Source organism: Amblyomma mixtum, chromosome 1 (assembly GCF_055824585.1).
Source record: "Amblyomma mixtum isolate Tamu chromosome 1, ASM5582458v1, whole genome shotgun sequence".
Classification (NCBI taxonomy): Eukaryota; Metazoa; Arthropoda; class Arachnida; order Ixodida; family Ixodidae; genus Amblyomma; species Amblyomma mixtum.
In genome coordinates this window covers 80953842-80974429 of record NC_143012.1, presented here as the reverse complement: position 1 = coordinate 80974429, position 20588 = coordinate 80953842, and the positions used below count along the sequence as shown (strand labels likewise).

Sequence of the window (20588 nt, the reverse complement as noted above, 5' to 3'; positions counted from 1 at the left end):
GTCTGGCGTGTCAGGATACTGGCGGGAGATTGGCTCCAGCTGTTGGCGTGTTCCGAACAGATGCACCCGGAACACCATGACGAGAGACGGGATGACAGTGCACGTCAATCCGACAAACGCTGCAGCGGACGTCTGGACGTCATATATACGGACGCCTCTTACCATCCCTCGAAGCCAGCGACAAGAGCGGCAGCTCTCGCCCCTCACCGCAGCTGGTACATAGCCTGCAGCATTTGCAATGCAGAAACAGTCACCGGAGCAGAGCAGGTTGCCATTGCGCTAGCGCGAGCTGACCCTAATACCAAAATCGTCATCAGTGATTCTCAACAGGCTATCCGCAACTACGGTGCTGGCCGTATCTCTTGCCAGGCGTTACGCACTCTACTTTCTACTGCGCCCTCTTCCGCCTTTCGGTTACTTCTTTAGGCTCCAGCCCAGGAGTAACTCAGCGGAAACGCCCAGGCGCGCACACTCGCCCCAGATATAAGCTGCCGAGCCGAGTGTATGAACAGCCTGCTTGCTTCCTCTGACACTAATGTCTCACGCGCTTCTATACTCACCACTACAGGCTCGAAAGATGTCTCTATCCTTCAGCACACCGTGATCGAACCAGACGCGAGGCTGTCCAGTGGCGCAAACTACAAACTGGCAGTTATCCAAACCCCCTCTAATACAGCAGGATCTTTCCACAGCAGATGGACCCCATGTGCAAACACTTCTCAACTCCGGCCCCTCTCATACACATGGCGTGGACTTGTACACACTACAACACCAACAACTCAAACACCCCAGGGACGTGGGAGTCTCTCGTACGTACTTTCGAGCCAGCAGACCAACGCCGGCTTATCGAGCGCGCGGTGCAGGCCGCGACATCCCAAAGGATGCCCACCGACTTTCTCTAAGCCAGCGCAACCGGTCCTTGGACTGGCCCCCTTTTTTGCGGCGTAGTAAAAGAGCTCACCTCCACCACTGAACCATCCCTTAAGGGAAGTGAGTGAGGTGAGAATAGACACCGTAAGTACTGAAAAATTAAAAATTGATAATTTATTTTTCAGGACAGGAAATGGTGCAGTAATTCTCACTTCGCGGTGGACACCCGAACCGACCTGCAAGGCAAGAAAGGAAGAAGAGATTGAGAGAATAAAGGCAAACAGTTGGTGGTACAAACCTCGTTGCTCTCACAACAGAAATACATGGAGAAGCATGCATGAGCCGATCCTTAAAGGGCCACTGACCAGGGTCCGGACATTTTTGAAAAACAAGCCCACTGCATAGATGAGGCATCGAAGATAACCTCTGCAAAATACTAGAGCCATGCGCGCCCCGAAAAGCAGCGAAAATTCAAATCAAAGCCCGTTCGTTCTTTCCTTCCTTCAAAAACGGGCCCCGCCCACTACTCTGCACCCCGCTGACGTCAAGGGTGGCTACTTTCGCTAAAGGCACTCCATTGGTGCATCGTTCTGACTGACGGGAGAAGGTTGGGCGTAGCCTTGGCGTCGCGTCGTCTGCACAAGGCTTTCCGCAGCGCCTTCTGTTCTGGCTCATGCCTCCAAACCCGCATGAAGGAAAAAAAAAAAAACTGCGGAGGGAGCGTGCGGCGACAGCCTTGAACCCTTGCCATAAAAAGTAAAAAATAGTAAAACTGAGGGAGTTGGTTCGCCCCCCCCCTCCCCCCCCGCCGTGATCACGTCACGAGAAGCTCTGCGTGCGCGCTCCCTTCTCAGTTTCTTTTCTTCTATGCGAGCCCCCCAAAACAAGGTTTTAATTAGTAGTGCAGCAGAGCCTTTCCCTCGCTCGTCCACTTGAGCGCTCCGCATAGACACCGCTTATCCTCCATGCATCTTGCGTACGCCCTGACTCCAATGAACGACATGGGCTTCGGAGCGGAGAAAAGACACAAACACACAGAACACAAACACACATGAAGAAAAGCAAACGGGCGGTTGCCGGGTCCGCACTTCGCCGTGTGTTTCGAACAGAAACGACTTCCGCCCATCCGCTCGTGAAACGGTGGGGAGGCCTAAAAAAAATGAAAAGGTGGCTCGCTAACTGGGAATGACAAACAGATGTATGAAAGGGTGCGCTCGCTAACAAGTCTAGGTGGTCGAGCCGATCGCGCCTCTCGATCGTTCAGTGTGCGGAGAAAATGCGACGACGCTGTTTCAGCCCCAGCAGCAAAAACCAAGAAAAGAATTCTATTGAAGGCGGGGCCATGACGTAGCCCCGTGACGCACTCCACAGACACCACGCCTCCGGCTTACGTCGGAGAAGGAAGGGGTGATTTTGCCTTGCCGAGCCTACTCGACGAGGAGCGGGAGAGAAGAATTTCGAGGAGGGAATGGAAGGAGAGGAGGCTCGCTGAAAGAGAGGTAGAGAGTGTCTGCTGAGCTGGGGTGGTCCGTGGCCCTTTAAGAGTCCGGGCCTTATAAATACTAGGTGGGGTCTCTAGTACTGGATGGACTCCAGTGGCGTCGGCCGCTACCCAAGCACACTCGACCAAGGCCTTTTGGGCCTTCAGGCCATAACAGCCGAGCATGGTCGCCTCCTACTGCCCCCGAGTGGGGTTGGATTGTGGGGGAATAGCTTGGTCCGATGGGCAGGCCACTCGATGTGGTAGATATCCGAGGACCTGTCCGCAACATGGGGAAAGCTGGCCGTGAAGCAAGGATAAAAAATTTTCAATGCTACCGGGAGCAGCAGAGTGTGGGTACAGAGACGTAGTAGAAGCCGCTCGTCTGTCTTGGACCTTTACTCGGGCTAGGGTAAAGACTAAGGCCAGATGATAACGAAAGACGATATCTTTAAAGGGCCCGTGCGCACCCGAGCGCAGCAGACACCACTCTCTACCTCTCTTTGAGCGAGCCTCCTCTCCTTCCATTCCCTCCTCGAAATTCTTCTCTTCCGCTCCTCGTCGAGTAGGCTCGGCAAGGCAAAATCACCCCTTCCTTCTCCGGTGTAAGCCGGAGGCGTGGTGTCTGTGGAGTGCGTCACAGGGCGACGTCATGGCCCCGCCTTCAATAGAATTCTTTTCTTGGTTTTTGCATTTTCTCCGCACACTGAACGATCGAGAGGCGCGATCGGCTCGACCACCTAGACTTGTTAGCGAGCGCATCCTTTCATACATCTGTTTGTCATTCCCAGTTAACGAGCCACCTTTTCATTTTCTTTTAGGCCTCCCCACCGTTTCACGAGCGGAGGGGCGGAAGTCGGTTGTGTTCGAAACACACGGCGAAGCGCGGACCCGGCAACCGCCCGTTTGCTTTTCTCCATGCGTGTTTGTGTTCTGTGTGTTTGTGTCTTTTCTCCGCTCCAAAGCATATGTCATTCATTGGAGTCAAGGCGTACGCAAGATGCACGAAAGATAAGGGGTGTGTGTGCGGAGCGGTCATGTGGGCGAGCGAGGGAAAGGCTCTGCTGCACTACTAATTAAAACCTTGTTTTGGGGGGCTCGCATAGAAGAAAAGAAACTGAGAAGGGAGCGCGCACGCAGAGCGTCTCGTGACGTGATCACGGCGGGGGGGGGGGGGAGGGGGGGGGCGAACCAACTCCCTCAGTTTTACTATTTTTTTACTTTTTATGGCTAGGGTTCAAGGCTGTCGCCGCACGCTCCCTCCGCAGTTTTTTTTTTTTTGTTCCTTCATGCGGGTTTGTAGGCATGAGCCAGAACAGAAGGCGCTGCGGAAAGCCTTGTGCAGACGACGCGACGCCAAGGCTACGCCCAACCTTCTCCGGTCAGTCAGAACGATGCACCAATGGAGTGCCTTTAGCGAAAGTAGCCCCCCTTGACGTCAGCGGGGTGCAGAGTAGTGGGCCGGGCCCGTTTTTGAAGGAAGGAAAGAACGAACGGGCTTTGATTTGAATTTTCGCAGCTTTTCGGGGCGCGCATGGCTCTAATATTTTGCAGAGGTTATCTTCGATGCCTCATCTATGCAGTGGGCTTGTTTTTCAAAAATGTCCGGACCCTGGTCCGTGGCCCTTTAAAAGGATATGCGGGATTGAATTCGAGATCCTGATCTAAGAGGTCGAGAAAGGAAGCCCGGAAAGAGAGCGTTCGGATGGCGGTGGAGGCTGCCTGATTCCCTTTGAGATCCATTTGTGCAGGACCACATACTTTGTTCCGGTGACCGGGGTCCCCGGTATAGGTGCAACTTTGAAGTCGGTAGGCTAAGCGTGGTGCCCAGCCCTGCTCGACGCTCCGACAGGCCCCTCGCGTGTCGGAGATAATTGTTTTAGGGTCGCAGTGCGTAACAGCCAGTGTAATGGCGCCCTCCTCTACACGAGCTATGTCGCGGGCGTGAAATGTAAGCCTGTTAACTCTTTTGGGCTGGCGGACGACGCACGCAAAAAGATTTCCGCATGAACATTTCATGCACTAAGCCTGCGGCCGTGGGTTTGAGAACGAGAGACGGCAGTAGAAACAACTTTAAATATTTTGTACTATGAACAAATACCACAAATTGCTTTACACACAAAAGATAAATTTACACTCGATGAAAATTTTTGTATGGGGTAGTCGGTGGCTCATCTTCAGCGCCAGTCCTGTTGTTTGTGTCTTCTCTGCTGTCTGTTTTTTTCGCTGTTTCTAACTTTCCTTAAGATAAATTTACTCACTGATTTAGTGTAATCTTCACTTTCGTATAATGTAAATTTTATTTAAACACTGCAGCTGCGCTTCCTTTTCCGGTTCCTTCAACAGCGCCCGGCGGCTTGCTGCTAGGGCGAGCGCGTGCGCGCTATCGTTGCCGGGAGAGGAGCCATGAAGAGGGGTCCAAACGACGCGCACGGTAGGTGGTATACCCAACAGTTATTGGTGAGAGCGCCCGCGCAGCCTTAATGTATGGCTAGTTGTGACGTTTTGGTGGCTTCACAGAGTTCCTCGTAAGTGTTATGTATTCCTAGTCGAAGAAGGCGCTCTGTGGAAGCGCATGGGGGAAGGCGTAAAGCTATGCGCGTACTGCTCCTAATGAGGCCGTCTAAGCGTTCTCTATCTTTCGCTAAGAGGGGGAGATGTGGTAGTAGGTATGTTATTCTACTGGTGATGTAAGCCTGTGTGAGTCGCAGTGTGTTTGGTTCCCGTAGGCCCGATTATCTGTGTCCCACACGTTTTATGAGCCTAATTGCCTGTTGTGTGTGCGTTTGGAGTGCTTGGATCGTGTCAGTCTGAGAGCCACAAATCGTGAGAAACATTCTCAGTATGCCAGACTCACACGCACCCCTGCAGGACGAGCTCTGCTGCATTCTCTTCGCATATCACCTGTCGGCGTCATACCCGGCACTGACACAATCACCACTACCATAATAGCTGCAGTTCATACACCCCCTCCCTAAACACATGCACCCGCAGCGCGATCAAAAGCGCAGAGAGGCCCGGGCCTCAGCATTACACACAGCTTACGGAGCGGATCCCAATGTGGCATACACTGATGCCTCGCTCTACGCACCAGGCGCACAGGCAGCCATATTGGCTGTTTGCAGTGACGGCCGCCCATTACTGCAGGAACCATTCTTACCTCATCCATAACCACGGCTACGGCTGAGGAAGCACCTATCGCTCTAGCCATCTCCTCTTTAGCCGCCACCAAAATTATTCCCGACTCACAAACAGCAATCCTAAATTATAGCACTGGTCGTATCTCAGCAAGCCACCCTGGAATCCCGCCAGAACCGTAACGCTCATCTGGGCGCAAGCACATGCCGGACTACCCGGAAACGAGGAGGCGCATGCCCTCGCCCGAGATCTTACCCTCCGGGCGGGAGAGCACACCGCCTCCTCCATCGAAGAGGAGTGCATGTTAAATTTCAGTGACATCCTACAACACTATCGCTCCAACAGACAGATATACGCACCTCCTTACTTTTCGCTATCAACCACGCAATCAACTTTATGGCGCAGGCTTCAAACTCGCACACTGCCATACCCGGTATTAATGCACGGACGTTTCCCTGACCTATTCTCCTCCTCCTGTCGACTAAGCGGCAAACCAGGCGACTTTCTGCATGTACTGCTAACCTGGTCCACTTCCCCGCAACCTCCCCCACCACAGGTGCCACTCACTTACAGGGAACAGCTGATGTAGAGTTAGGCACTCCAAGACAAACGACTCACCATCACCAGTGCCTCTAACAGGCTGGCCGTCCAGGGGCTGGCACACCATTTGTAAGGCAGGAACCCGCTGTGTGGGCCCCTCCCGCAGGCCATGAGGGGGGCTCTGCCCCCCACCTGTAATTTGTCACGGCCAATAAATTTTATCCATCACCACCAGCCTCAAAAGATAAAGAACTCTTCGCGAAGGCCTGGTACGCAGACTCCGGGTGTGTAATTATTGTGCATGTCGGACTGGCGTGATGTTCGTCATAGGTGCCTATGTGGTGTATGAAAGCCTGCGGTGGTCTCCTCAGCCGTCGTGGTCGAGCTCATCCGCCGAACGGAGTCCGTAATCTGAATTGAGCCAGTAGCATCTGTAACCGCCAGTCCCATAGCGTCAGTGCCGAATGTGTATTTCGCCGCTTAGTCATAGTGTCACCGGACGCCGGTAGAGTGTTCTCACTAGCCGAACAGTACTTGGCAAGAGCACTCAGCAGAGCACGTCACACCGACCCTAGAGCCGAGCAGAAGACGGCGTAGTGCGGCGCGCGACAAAGCACGAAGACAGACCGCACGGGGGCGCACGTAGAGTGTCTGAAATAAGTGTAGCAACATAGTATAATAGGTCAGAGCCGTATTGACGCATGAATGCCTTGACTCTGCCAGTTCTGCGGTCGGCGTGGAGCTCGGGGTGCACGTTTTTCGGGACCGGCGCGACTTCGATCTTAGGTGCGAGTTTGGGCGGTACGGCGTGGTACTTCTGCTGCAATGGAGTGGTGGGGACCGGCTACCCTTGTGGGCGCAAAACGGTTCGGCATATTCTCGAGTCTCGAAGACGCGCAAGCTCTTCTGTCGTGTGTCCAGGTGCACGAGGGCACTCTGAGGGCTGTCTTCACCGCCGATCACAGGAGGACATTCAGCCGATTAAACTCGCTTCAACTCAGTCTTTGACAAGATGCGTCGAACGTAGCACGGCTGATTAGCAACGCCTGTACGATTCGCATGGGTCAGTTTCGTTGAGCCCCCGCGTCTGTTCCAGATGCGGCGCATCAAGGTTGCCACCTGCGCAAATTGCTTCTGGAGCAACTGTACAGTGTAGCTTGCTCGGCCGTCAGGTTGTAGGTACAGGGCCAGCTCCTGGAATCGCTCTACTCCAGGGATGCGAGTGCCTTCGAGGCGGAGCTCCATATCGAGTTCGACTGCTTGTGTCCTCTAAGGCGCGTCGGAGCCTGTCATCATCTATATCGTGATGTCATCGGCACAAATAGCATGGTGCACATCGGGAATTCTAGGGAGCAGCGAGGAAAGGCCAGCACACGTAACGTTGAACAACATGGGCGGCAGCACCGAGTGTTGTGGGGTGCAACATCCTGTGAGGCGGATTGTTTCGAAGCGCACGTTCCCTATGCCAAGTGTAGCGGTTTGATCTAAGAATGCCCTCACGTAGTCGTAAGTGCGCTGACCCCAGTGCCACCTCGCTAGGCCCGCCAAGATCGCATCATGCGAAACGTTGTCGAAGGCCCCATTGAGGTCTAACGTCAGTGCATCACGGGCCTGGGGACTTGTCGCCACCTGACGCCGTCGTCAGAGGCCACGCATTTTATTTCAAGACGGCCTCCAACCCCTCACCGTCCTTGTCGTGTTCAGAATAAAGTTTTGCCATCACCAAGAGGGAAACTCACATGCCTGCTCCGACTTGAGGCGGCAAACACAAGCCGATTATGTCATAGCGGAAAAGCGCCAGCCACGATCACCAATCGTGAAACGAGACCACGAGGGCACGTACCGCTTGCCAGAAATCGATTTACAACCAGAGTCCAAAAAGGGAAATAAATCTCCCTTTAAAAAAAGATTAACAACTGCATATTGTTGTGCAATGTGACTATTGCATTCTTGGTGTGCGCAATTATGGCACTCCGCTGTCCACACAATGCTTAATCGTTCCAGCCTAGCTCGTGTTCGCCTTACATCTTCCCCTCTAAAAGCCACATAAATTGACGTAGATGCCCCTAAAGAAAAAAAACGTCGCAAACGGCAGCTAAGAATTGGAGGTCTTGCGGTGTCCCGGACTAGGGACGCCGACCATGTAGCGGGGCCACTCTGTCGCTCCCAAACTCTATTTCAGCAATTAAAAGTTTTCACCACCACCACCACCCTGAATTTTTATTAGGAAGCGACAGAATATATGTTTGGATCAGCCCGTAAGGGACCGATCCTGACAAGCTCTTGGTAAAGTTGAAGTGCCCACCAAGAAATAACAGTTACCGCGCCTTTAACTTCCTCAGAACCCCTGTAATTTTTGGCTACGACATTGCGCGAGTGACGAGGACGCGAAAGTAAGGCTACGCATTGTGCGATACCCGCCGCAGTGGCTCAGTGGTTAACGCGCTCGTCTACCGAGCCGGTGTACTCAGGTTCGAACACGACCGCGGCGGTCGCACTTCGATGGAGACCGAAAGCAAAATGCTCTCTGGTACTGTGCGATGTCAGTGCACGTTAAAGATCCCCAGGTGATCGAAATTATTCCGGTGACCTCCACTACGACACCTCTTTCTCTCTTTCTTCTTTCACTTCCTCTCTTAACTTACGGCGTGGTTCAGGAGTCCACGAGATATGTGAGAGATACTGTTCTATTTCCTTTCCTCAAAAAAAAACAATTTGCCAATTTGAAGGATTCATCTTTCCATCTTATTCGATAGGTGGTGGTGGTGAAAACTTTTAATTTCTGAAATAGAGTTTGGGAGCCACAGAGTGGCCCCACTGCATGGTCGGCGTCCCTAGTCCGGGACACCGCATGACAATGCCCCGTCTCTCGCCCGTTTCACCAGAGCCCTTTGGGACTCGAGCGAGGAGCAGTTGAGGAGGGCAGTCTCCCATGCCTCTCCGGAAGGGGTAGGGGAAGGGGGGAGTTGGGGATTTTGAGTACATGCCCACACCATGTGGAAGATATCACAGGTCTCCCCACAGTGTGGCCATCGCATATCCGTGTTAGCATCGTAATGCTTTAAGATTGCAGGACAGAGTAGAGTACCTGTCTGCAGGCGCCTTAAAGTTCGCTCCTCCGTCTTACTCAGCCCCTTTGCAGCAGCCGGGAAAAGGCGGTGGTTGTCGGTATAATGCGTTATTATTTCCCTGAATCGCAGCAGCGGCTGGTTAGTCTCCGAGCCAGAAGAGCTGGGATGAGGAGCCCGGTGAATAAACGCTCGGGCAGCCGCGTCAGCGGCCTCATTACCTCGTAAGCCCTGATGGCCAGCAGTCCAAATGATTCTTTTCGGTGTTGGATCAGTGGCAGTCCGTCTTAGAATGCAAGCAGCTAAGGGGGAGATCTCCCCTGCCAAGTAATGATCACATGCTTTTCGGGAGTCCGTAATGATTATTCTCGAATTGGCGTGGGCGGCAGCAAGCGCTATCGCTACTTCCTCGGCTCGCATTGAATTCGGGGCTCGAAAAGAGAGTCCATCAACTTGCATTTAGTGGTGAACGACAGCGGCCGTGTAAAATCCCGTGGGCGATGGCCCTGCTACGTCTACATAATATACACCGGGTCGGGAGCCGTGTTGTCTCTCAAGAGCCAGAGCCCGCGCTTGTCTGTTTGCCTGCATGTCGGTGTCCATGTTACGGGGGAGCGGGGAGACCCAGAGCATATGGCGCCACAGTACTGGGATACGCTCCGCCTCCTCTGGAGTGCAGTCGTGTTGGATGTGTACGCGGTTTAGCAGGCGGCGCCCAGGGGCCGTCTGCATGAGCCGCGTGTATTGGTTCACGAGGTGGGCCTCCCGCAGCTCCTGGTAGGAGTTTAGCACCCCCAATGCCTTGAATTTGGCATTAGAGGAAGAGACTCGTCTCCGAAAGTTCGACGCCACCGTAGTCACTCGGACTATTAAGCGCAAGCGATTACGCACCATAGCAGCGCTATGACCTTCAGCTGAATATTGTCCACTATAAGGAAGGGAAAACAGGCTCACTGCCCGATGTGTTCACGCGCCAATTTTTATAGTTCGTACGTTCTCGTTAAGAACAATAATAATAATTGGTTATTGAGGAAAGGAAGATAGCTCAGTATCTATCTCACACCTCGGGTGAACACTTGAACCGCGCTGTGCGGTGGCTTAAAAGAGGAAAAAGAGAAACAGGATTCTCGTTAAGAACTTTTGCCCCGCAAACACCACGTATGCTCTCGTCGTTCCCAACTGTCTTTGCAGAGAAAATGCGCACGCTTGCAATGACGACCCGACCGCTATGCAACTCTTGTTTATCTGCGAGTAGTGCTTCCAACTCAAACACGGCTTGACACCGCTATCCACCGATACCGCACGTTACGTAAAATGCCCGTTGAAGTTTTTGAGTGACGAAGGATACCATCTACAAAGCCAGCTGGAGACTTGATGTTACTTCCATAACCAACAAGGCAATTCCAGCAGATCGACATACAGCTCCTGTACCTTTTTACGAAGTCGTCCTTCGAAAACACAAGTATATATGCGGCGGCTGACTTACCTAGTGAGTTATGATTACCGGGGATGCGAATTTGGAGTTTATAGAGTATTCCTGCAGTTAGGGGAAAGTAATTCGCCAAAGGCAACGCATTCGGCCACTCCATCGTAACATGCACCCAGACCGAAACCGCGAGGGACGGGAAGCCAGGAAAGCGGCCCTTCATGAACGATACGGCGATGAACAGAACACCGTATGGGTAGATGCTGCATGCGACCACCACCGAGCCACAGCGGCTGCGTAAACTCCGCGTACCCCTCCGATTATAAAAGAATTACCCCAGGGAACTAACCCAGAGGAAGCAGAAGAAATAGCTATAGCGTTTGCGCTCGGCAGCTCCAGTGCTACCTATATACTCAGTGATTAAAAAACTGCAATGCTAAATTAGTCTAGGGGCAGGGTCTACCCTGCCACCTACCAATTGCTGACCCACAACCCCCCCTCCTACTGCAGCACTGAGCTCGTCTGGGTGCCTGTGCACTCTGGAAACCCAGGCATTGAGGCCGCCGATTCTTAAGCCCGAGGGTCTAGAAACCGGGCACAGGCTCACCTCATGGGGACTTTCTCAAAGGAGCGCGCGTGCACCTTCGCTGAACTTATTGCGAATGCTCATGCCGAAAGGCAATTATACCCACCCCCCGAGTCCTCCCTCACTACCAGGGAGCAACACCTAAGGCGCCGTCACCAAAAGCGGGCCATACCTATCCCTCTCTGCTCTCCCACTACCGAACCATACCACCCTCCTACCCTCTGTGCAATGCACAGAAGCAAAACCTGACCCATTCCTCGTTGCCTGTCCGGCTTCACCTCCACCCAGCGGTCCGGTGTCACTCCCAACGTGGGAGGACTGGGAGACATCGCTACGCTCCATGGACTCAGCAAGACAAAAGATCGTAGCCCCCTGCGCTGACAACGTCATGGACATTTTAAGCACAGAGAGCTAAGTGGGGTGGGGCCATGCGGAGAACCATGGGCCTGGGAAAAAAAGTTTTTCTCTCTCTCTGTCCCTTACCTAGGGCGCCAAACCAAAGCGCGAACGCAACTGCGCAGCAGAAGAAATGTCCAAACTCTTCCTCAAACGCAACCCGCCGCGACATAACCTCTCTCCTCGTGAAGCACTAATTGCGAGAAGCGGAACAGCATTTACGGTAGAGACGACGCAAGCCATAGAGCGCTACAATCTGACAACCTGTGGAGGACAGTCACTGCTGCCACCTCCTGCCCATCGACGTTAGCGACGAATGTTCCTTCTCACGCCCAAAAACTGTGATCTCCCCCATGATATGTAACCAACCCCTTATACAGGGTGTCCACGCTAACTTTAGCCAAGGGTTAAAAAATAAATATTTAAGGTAGGCCAGCGAAACCACTTACATACATCTACCAGCCGGCTTGCGCATCATAGGCAATTTTTTGTTTTGCAATTAATTGACAATTAGGATAATTTTTCTAAATCCGTAAATATTGACTTCAGACAGCAAGTGTGAATAGCAGAGTTGGAGAGCACCTTCAGAAACCCCCATTCCATTCATTTGCGGTAAAATAAACCTCACGTGTATTTTTTTTCCGAGCTCCAAAGAAAGCCCGCGAAATGCAAAAACAATCACGTGACTAAGAGCATTCGCGAGCCACGATTGTGCTGCTCTCAACCGTGCCTTGAGTGAACGAAATCAGCTGCTGGTAAGGCGCGGCGATCTCATTGCGCCGGCAGGCCGATATGTCAACGGTGGTTGCGGCGCCCGCGCGAGCCAGTCTGCAAGCGTGACGGTGGAAGTTGCAGCGAACGCGCCGGGTATTGTGAGCTATGACATGGCCAGAGGTGACAAACACAAATGCGACGCGTTTTAATCGCCATTGAGAGGCAAAAGAAGATAGGCAAGTATTTTACTTATCTTCTTTTGCCTCTCAGTGGCGATGCAGGCGAAATACTGGAAACCCGTGTATGGTTTGGTTTGGTTTATGGGGTTTAACGTCCCAAAGCGACTGAGGCTATGAGAGACGCCGTAGTGAAGGGCTCCGGAAATTTCCACCACCTGGAGTTCTTTAACGTGCATTGACATCGCACAGCACACGGGCCTCTAGAATTTCTCCTCCAAAGAAATTCCAGCCGCCGCGGCCGGGATCGAAACCGCGTCTATCGGGTCAGCAGCCGAGCACCATAACCGCTGAGCCACCGCGGCGGCAAACCCGTGTACTGTGTGATGTCAGTGCCCGTTAGAACCCTATGTGGTCGAAATTACCCGCAGCTCTCCACTGCGGAGATCTTTATACAGTGAGTCCCTTTCGGACGTTATACCATATCAACCAAACTATTCTAGTCTTGTGTGCAATGGCTGCCGCACCTTGCAAAGCGGGAAGAGGTAAATCCCGCTCTCCTTCTGCCGGGAACAAGAGGGAAAGACCGGCAGGCGGCTGCCAAAAAAAGAAACGCAAAACAAAATGAAGCAAAAATGACTGGCAACCTGGCATGCTTGGCAGGTGCCAGAGTGAAGAGGGACATCACCTTCTCCACTTTTAGGGGAAAGGAGAGGGAGGCCCGAAGGTGGCTACCACGGGAAGAATTCAGAGGGTGGGTGCCGTGGAAGGAAGAGTTATGACGCGGTAGGACAAATGCGCCGCGTGAGCACGGCGAACACGGGAACAACCCGGCATGTGCTTACCAGGGAAGGAGAAGGCCCAATCAGCCATCAACTGTCGCTGATCAACAACTTAAGCCTTGATTAGAATCTATAAATAACAGGGCTTCAGTGCAATCTTGGAGACAAACTGCTATGTCCAATATTGCTGATAGATCAAACAATATTTCCCGCTAGTGCACGCAGGGGAGAAAAACGGCGCAGCATAACTTCATTGTCTTCTGTCATAAAAGTGAACAAGAGAAGAGGTGCCTCAGGGAGCTTCACCAGCGTTGCGACAAGAGGTTGGTCCGGAGGACGCGTTAAAGAATACAAGGAGGCGCAGTGCAAAGCTCAATGGCATGAAAAAATGCCGTCGCGTATCCCATTTATTTCGGTTTGCCTTGAAAACGAAGGCCACATATCGAACATTGCATTTATTGTGTCTGCCAGCTCATATATAAGAAGTGTAATTGTCCGAAATGATGTAAATCCGTTTTTTTTCTGATCATTTAAGCGATATTTTGACCCGAAGAGGTATTCTCTCTTGACCCATTGTTACCCCAAGAATTGCAAAACGCAAAGGTTGGCTTAAACCTTCATGCTTATAGCAAATTGTATTAACTGGCGAATAGCAGAACGACGTGAGCAAAGAGTCAACACACGGAGTTCCCTTGAAGGTGAAAAATCAGGTCATATAAACCACAGAAGAAAAAAGGACGCTTCAGCAGTTTTCACCTGGCGGGGCACCTAGCTTCAAGTTATGAATGAAGTCACAGGTGAAGTGATGGCAGAGGGACCTCGTTCGGTCGGAGCTTGGTAAGACCTCCAAGTAGCGGCAAGAACTGGGCAAGGCATTACGCACGCGCTCCGCGACGCGCTCCGTCATGTGTGGGCTGCTCACAGCGAGCCACTGCAACCGGGGAGCCAGGCTTAGCAGTCTGTACAGGCTCTTCTCGCCCAGATACGTGTTCCTCAGGCATAGATGTGTTAGACCCAGCCTTAGGCTTCCATTTGTTCCCATGTAGATTGATTTGAATGCTTTGCCGGTGAATGCCGTGTGTCCCAAGAACAAAACACGCAGGCTCTGACCGTGCAAGAGCAACATCTCGGCACCCGTGTCCCTCACGTCCGTGCGCTCAATGTCCAGGACAACGAGGTTGGCGATCACAGGCAGTAGGTCGGTCAGGCGTTGGTCGTTGAACAGGTAGCAGCCTTCGAAGCTAAGGGCACGAAGCGACGAGAATTGCTCCAGCTTGGCTAGCCCGATGGCAGGCGCGAATACGCAGTTGGCGAGGTCCAGCAGCCGGAGATCACGTGGGTATGGACGGCCCGCTTCGGCGGTGAAGAACTGCTCCGCACTGAACCACGACTGGCGCAGTGAGAGATGAGTGAGCGTCGGTGGCAGGTCGCACAATGTGACCTTGTTCTCTCGAAGGTGATCGAAGAGGAAGCCGCGAGTGATGTGCAAGACCTGCGAATAAGTGAGGACACTTGTAGATCCTTTTAGTACGCTAACACTTGTAGTGGGAATTCCCCGTATTTATCCGTTGCGTGTTTATCAAGAAGTTGGCGTCTCAGTGTGTTGGGGAACAGCAGCGCTGTATGGAATGACTAGAGATGAGAAACTTTCATATATCGCATTACCCATTCAATCCAGACGTCAGCGCCCATTCCTCCCATAGCGGCTGGAAGGAAGCCAACTGGAGCGTCATGTTGTTGCTATGGCAACGGTCTCCAGCATGAAAAACTTCGTCCCCGAGCAGATTTCAAACCACCAACAGTGATTACAAAGCAGCATCGTTTTCCTATGCCTAAAACGATCAGGGCTAAGGAGCAGCCTTTCGCGCTGCGTTCACGTCAAGAATTTAATCTTTAAACATCAAACCCCGTTCAGTCACCAAGTGCGCTTAAATAGAGAAATCGAATTTAAATGGAGTTTCGGATCCCAGGGCTAACTGCCGCTTTCATGCTTGGTGTGTCGACGGAAGCGAAAAACATACCTTCATCTACTTCATCGTCCAGAGTGGGCCCAGATCCTAGAGCAGCTCATCCATGTTTTGCAATTTGGTGTTATCGATGAGCGAAGGCATCTTGATAAAAATTACTGAGCATTCGTTTTTCTTCATTTAAAACTTTGACGTCCTGTTAACTGAAGATCACAACAATTGCTAGCGTTAAAGAAGCGCTATTTTTATTACAGAATGTACGTGTTTCTTCGACAGCGACTACTCCGGTCCCATAGCGCACGTATAAGACTTGGGCTCGACTCCGAACGAGGGGACCCTTCGTCAAGCGTAGCAATCATGAAACGCTCACCCTGATTGAGGGGCAGTGCTCGGCCAGGTAGGCGAACAACGCTCGCGGAAAGTCTCTCTCCTCATCCTCGGCGGTGGATGTGTCCATGGAACGGGTTATGTGCAGTTCCACGATGTTGGCGTCGACGTGGGCCTCGAGAAGGCTGTGCACCTGTCGAGCCTTGAGCGGAAACGACGTCACGCGTAGCACACGCAGCAGCGAGAAGTCGCGTGCCACACGCCACCATCGGCGACATACCCTGGAATGAAGGGACGTGCGCTAGTGTTGTCGCATTGTTTTGTTTGACATATATATCAGCGGTAACGTATACGTGAGCTCTAGCAAAGGCAAAGCTCATTAATTCCGATGTTCATGAGCCGTTAATTCACCGTCGTAGAGCCAGAATCTATTGAAGCTAACAGTGATCTCACCTCTATAGCATTCAGACAAGGTGTACGTACATGAAGGATTCCGGCGCGGTGATTTTCCTCACCGCTCTGAACTTGAGAGGGGAGAAATAAAGACGTGGGAATTGAGGCGTAATTTCTCTTGCCGCTTACTGATGGCATCGTTGCTAGCGGAATTTCCCACGTTCTGAACGTTTGCGGAATATATTGCCTGAGTTTGATTCCTGCTACACGAACCTTACACCTCCGTCGACATATGGAGAGAGCCGTTTATCGCTGCTACCACGCCATGGTCTTCGCTATGGTGATTATTCGGATTGCTGCCACTCTACAGGGGAATACACACTACGTGCGGATGAGAAGCCCTTGACTGGCACCAATCCGAAAATTACATCTTACTCATCAATTTCATATCCTCCACTGAGATCCCGGACGCGACCCGTGACCGGCTAGCGGCTGTGTCCGTCCAAACTGAAAATCTTGACTGATCGCTAGTCACTTGTCTTCTGCACCTTTAGCAGATCAGCATGTTAGAAAGTCCTTACTGATCGGTAGTTACCCGCCTTATGCACCTTTTAGAAGATGAGTTTGGTGCATGCCAGTCCCCTCAGGAAGACCAGCTTCCTCGTGACTGCAAGGCAACCTGGCGTGTATATACCACTGATGTGCAGAGGAAGGCAACGCAACGCGCATCCAGGCATCAAAAGAGAATGAGCCTCAAAAATGTGGAATTTTATGCCGATGGTAATTTGGCCGTGAGCTGCTGTGCCGCACCTTTGTTTTAAAATCTGACGCAGCGTTTATCTGCCACTATTTGGCCCACGTGAGTTTCCGAACACGCGTCTGCTGCTGGCCTTTCGGCAATAACAGCGAGGAGACGATAAGGCGACAACTGGGCCTGCAGGAGCATCTTTAACATCTACGTGATCTCATTTGTTGAAAAATTTTTGCACTTTGCTGAGCGCTCAACTGTTGAGATGCTGCAAAGGTGGTGGAACGCATCATATCTACGCAGGGCGCTGGTTTATTTCATGTGTTCATGCGTAATGGGGAATGTAAGATCAAGCAGGCTCGTGGCTGTTAATAGCTCACACTAAGTAGACTGTCGTTATAAACTAGATAGAACCGTTGAATAGCGCTTGATGCCACATTTAATAAAGTGGAGGGCGAAATACGTGCTCAGCGATGTAGTCTCCCGCCGGCATCCTTAGGCTAACATGCTTCGTCCAAGCTCCGCAGCATCGACTGGAAGGTGAGGCACTGCGTAGCAGTGACGGCCGACTTACCTCGCGCAGGCGCATACATCGTCGAACGACGTCAGGTGCCCGAACACCTCCAAGAGAAGGCTCTCCGGCAGATGCTCGATCTCCATGGCCGGCACTTCTTCCTTCTTCTTCTACTCAGTAAATTCTTCCTTTGAACGTGCACGTAGCGCTCTTCACTTACCGGCTGCCGTTGGAGAAAAATTCAGGGGGCACTTTGTCTAAAGGGCGTAGAGGCGAAAGCGTTTTCTGCATAAAGCTTCGCCGGTATGAGTGGAACGCGACAGCGTGTAGCGCTGCCACGGAGTCCACGGAACGCTAGCACCCGTTCGGCGCAAATACCTTCAGGTTATGGTCCGCGTCTGGCGCGGAAAGAACGCGGCGGCGGCATCGAGGGACGCTGGTGCTGGTGCCGCCCAGCAACAGGCGCCGGCTAGCTCTGCGCATACGCAGCGTGTGAGTGCGCTGAACGCAGCCTCGAAGAGCTCCAAGCAACTCCGGTGGCGGCCGCAGAACACACCGCGCATCGAAAAAGACATCATCGTGGTGCTCAAACCGCGAAACACGGTCGAACTCGAGTTAATTTTTGGTCCTGAACAAGCTGGCGCTGCAATCCGCAGCATCCTCGGGGACGGCGCAAATGCGGGACTTGCGGTGTGGCTCGTTTGGGACCGAAACGTGCTGGTATGCGCGCTGAAATCTGTCGACGCCGCGGAGAAACTTCTCCGTGATATTAAGGCGGAAGCCTTTAATGCCTCATACTCTCGTTAGCATCCGTGTCGGCAGATTTGTGCGCGTTTCGGCGTCACTACTTAAGGGCACAGGGTAAGCCCTATACTTCCCATGCATTTTAGGCCATGTTGAGGTACAGCTGCAACGGAAAAAGAATGGCACAAGTGAATCATGACCGGAGCGAAAAAATCGCGACACGCGGCGCTATTGTTGCCGAGTAAACCGATAGCGAGAGTGCCAGGAATATTCCATTTCCTAAAGCGGGGGTGGCCGGCAGAAAACAGCCCACCTAGACATTCGCCCATTAGAAATGCAACATCTTAAACGAGCGCCTGTAGATGTCTTATCAGCCAAACCATGTGCTAAGGTGGCTAAGCACATAATCTCGTTTTATTTTTTTTTTTTTGCGCTGGCGTGGCGAGCAACGTTATCTTTATCACCGTTTAAATTTAAAAATGTGCTGGGGATACACTGTCAAAAGTAATGTGTGGCAGTGCCTGCTTTCGGATGGGCTGCTTTCTGTCGGCCACCCCCACTTTGAAAAGTGGAATGTGCCAGGCACTCTCGCTATCTGCGCATACGGCTACAATAGCGCCACGTCTCGCAATTTTTCCGCTCCGGTCACGAGTCACTTGTGCTAATCTTTTTCCGTTGCAGCTGTACATGTTTCTCGCCAACTCGAAGGTGTACCTTGGTAATATATATATCATTTTGTTCCAAATTATGCGCTCTTTTTACTGAACTAGAATGATTGAAATGTTTTAAAATTTTATTTTTAATCAAATTTCTACCTTTAGTACATAAATTTCGGCTTTCTTTTCACATTTGAAAATTCATAACGAAAAAACTACTGCGTGAAATTGCTTAATTCTAGTTCAGTAGTTGCCAACGCTTATGTAGATGGTTTCGAAAGAAAATCAGCTGTCTGTCTTGAAAGACATTGGAAATAATGGTACCTTTGTAAGAAAAAACACTGTTTTGAGATAATTGAGTCTAAAGTGAAAAAAGATGTGAAACCCAATTTTTTAATCGCACAAACACATTCATAGCCATTGTTTTAATAGCCCCCTACTTCGTAGTCACTGTCGCAGTCAATTTTTTGCGTTTGGGCTGGTCATTTTGCTTGCCGGGCCTCTTTTGTCAGCTGTCGTGTTGCTCGGTCCGCAAAGTACATACGCTTGTGGTCAGCTTCCCTCAGCCAGTTGATGGTGTTGCGCCCTGGGTTCAATCCACACGCCTTCAAAACTTTGGCTCGTACGATGCTACCATCATTAAATAAAAGAACAGCGTCCAGTGCTGCCATCCTTAGGGTCTGAATCCTAACAAACGCGCGCTTTGCCAGAATTTCGGTGAGCTCAACCGTTCCACCGCACTGTCTACACAAACTACTCTGTGTAATTGCGGCACAAATGCCGTCCATGTCCATTAAGGTATATTCGCTGCTGCTATGCAGCAGATCCTCTTCCTGGAAGCACACAGAAAATCTTGAAAGCTTTGATGTCGAGGAGCTGGCGCGTTTGGCGTCCGGCGTCCCATTAGGTCGTGGACATCCTTTTCATTTTTCACGGTGAGTGTAACGGTTGCCGTGAAATTCAGGCCTGCCAAAGGCCTTCTTTGCTCAAGGCATATCATCTTATCAACAACAACCAACGCTGGCACAAAGAACAATACTCATCGGAAGGGAAAGCACTCGTACGCAGCTGCATGAAAGTTGCAGAAACGTGGAAAAAACATGTGCAGCGTCTCAGGATTATCTTGGCTAAAAAAGACAGCTGAAAAATAGTTGGCAAACAATTTTTTATATGCAGCTGATTTCCGACAAGCTTTCAAATCAGGTGGTGGACTTTTTGGTTGAAAAAATTGGCGATAAACGCGGAGGGTATCCGGAAAGGGGGCGTGGCCGCTGACTACTTGGTTTCGGAAAAAACGTTTTTCAGCCCGAAATATGGCTTTCTTAGGAAAGTGTGATCATGCAACATGTGTAGAAAGAATTGAACATCTTAAATTGCAAAAGAAAAAAAAAACTATTTTTTTCTAATTTTACCTTACCCTGTGCCCTTAAAAAGAAACTGCGTCGGGGCAGGGAATCGAAGCAGGGAATCGAACCAGGTAGCGGAGACGCTGCCACCCCGCCACGGAGCCCTTAATCATGCTCAAATCTTGGGCCTCCGTGGCGGGATTCAATAAACCACGCCACAGAGGCCCAAGGTTTGAGCATGATTAAAGGCGCATCTAGCGGAAGCATGGCTTTCATAAACCGAATAAAAGGAATAAGAATAAAAATAAGAAATGAAAAATAAAAACAAAAGTAAGAAAAGAAACAAAAACACAGAATAAAACGGAAAAATAAAATATGTAAATTACAAAATGAAATAAAAATAAAAAATTAAAGATAAGAAAACAAAAAAGAAAAATAAAAAAAGAAAAATAGGGAAGAAAATGAGAATAAAAATAAAATCAAATATGAAAATGTGAAAAGTAGAAAAAACAATAAAAAGATAACAAATAAAAATAACATATAAATGAGGAATTTTTAGAAAAATAAAAATAAACAGTGCGCCAGGAAAAGCTTCCGCCTTGCAGCACATTAGAGACAAAAAAATTGGCTGCGGTTTAGTTCTAATTAAACCTGGATGATTACGAAAGCAAAATCTGCGCGTAACCATATATTACTGCCTGAGCTACATTGCCCACA

The 20588-nt window shown here is 51.0% G+C and overlaps 1 protein-coding gene across 1 annotated transcript; it reads right to left on the bottom strand.

The window, feature by feature from the left end:
* Positions 1 to 13820: 13820 nt before the first annotated feature.
* On the bottom strand, positions 13821 to 17460 carry LOC149366933 (uncharacterized). The gene is made up of 3 exons (XM_089566085.1): positions 17186 to 17460; positions 15514 to 15751; positions 13821 to 14668 (listed from the first exon to the last, which is right to left on the bottom strand). The coding sequence occupies exons 1-3, from the start codon at positions 17269 to 17271 to the stop codon at positions 13919 to 13921; spliced, it is 1074 nt and encodes a 357-aa protein (XP_089422211.1). The 5' UTR covers positions 17272 to 17460; the 3' UTR covers positions 13821 to 13918.
* Between the last annotated feature and the right edge of the window lie 3128 nt (positions 17461 to 20588).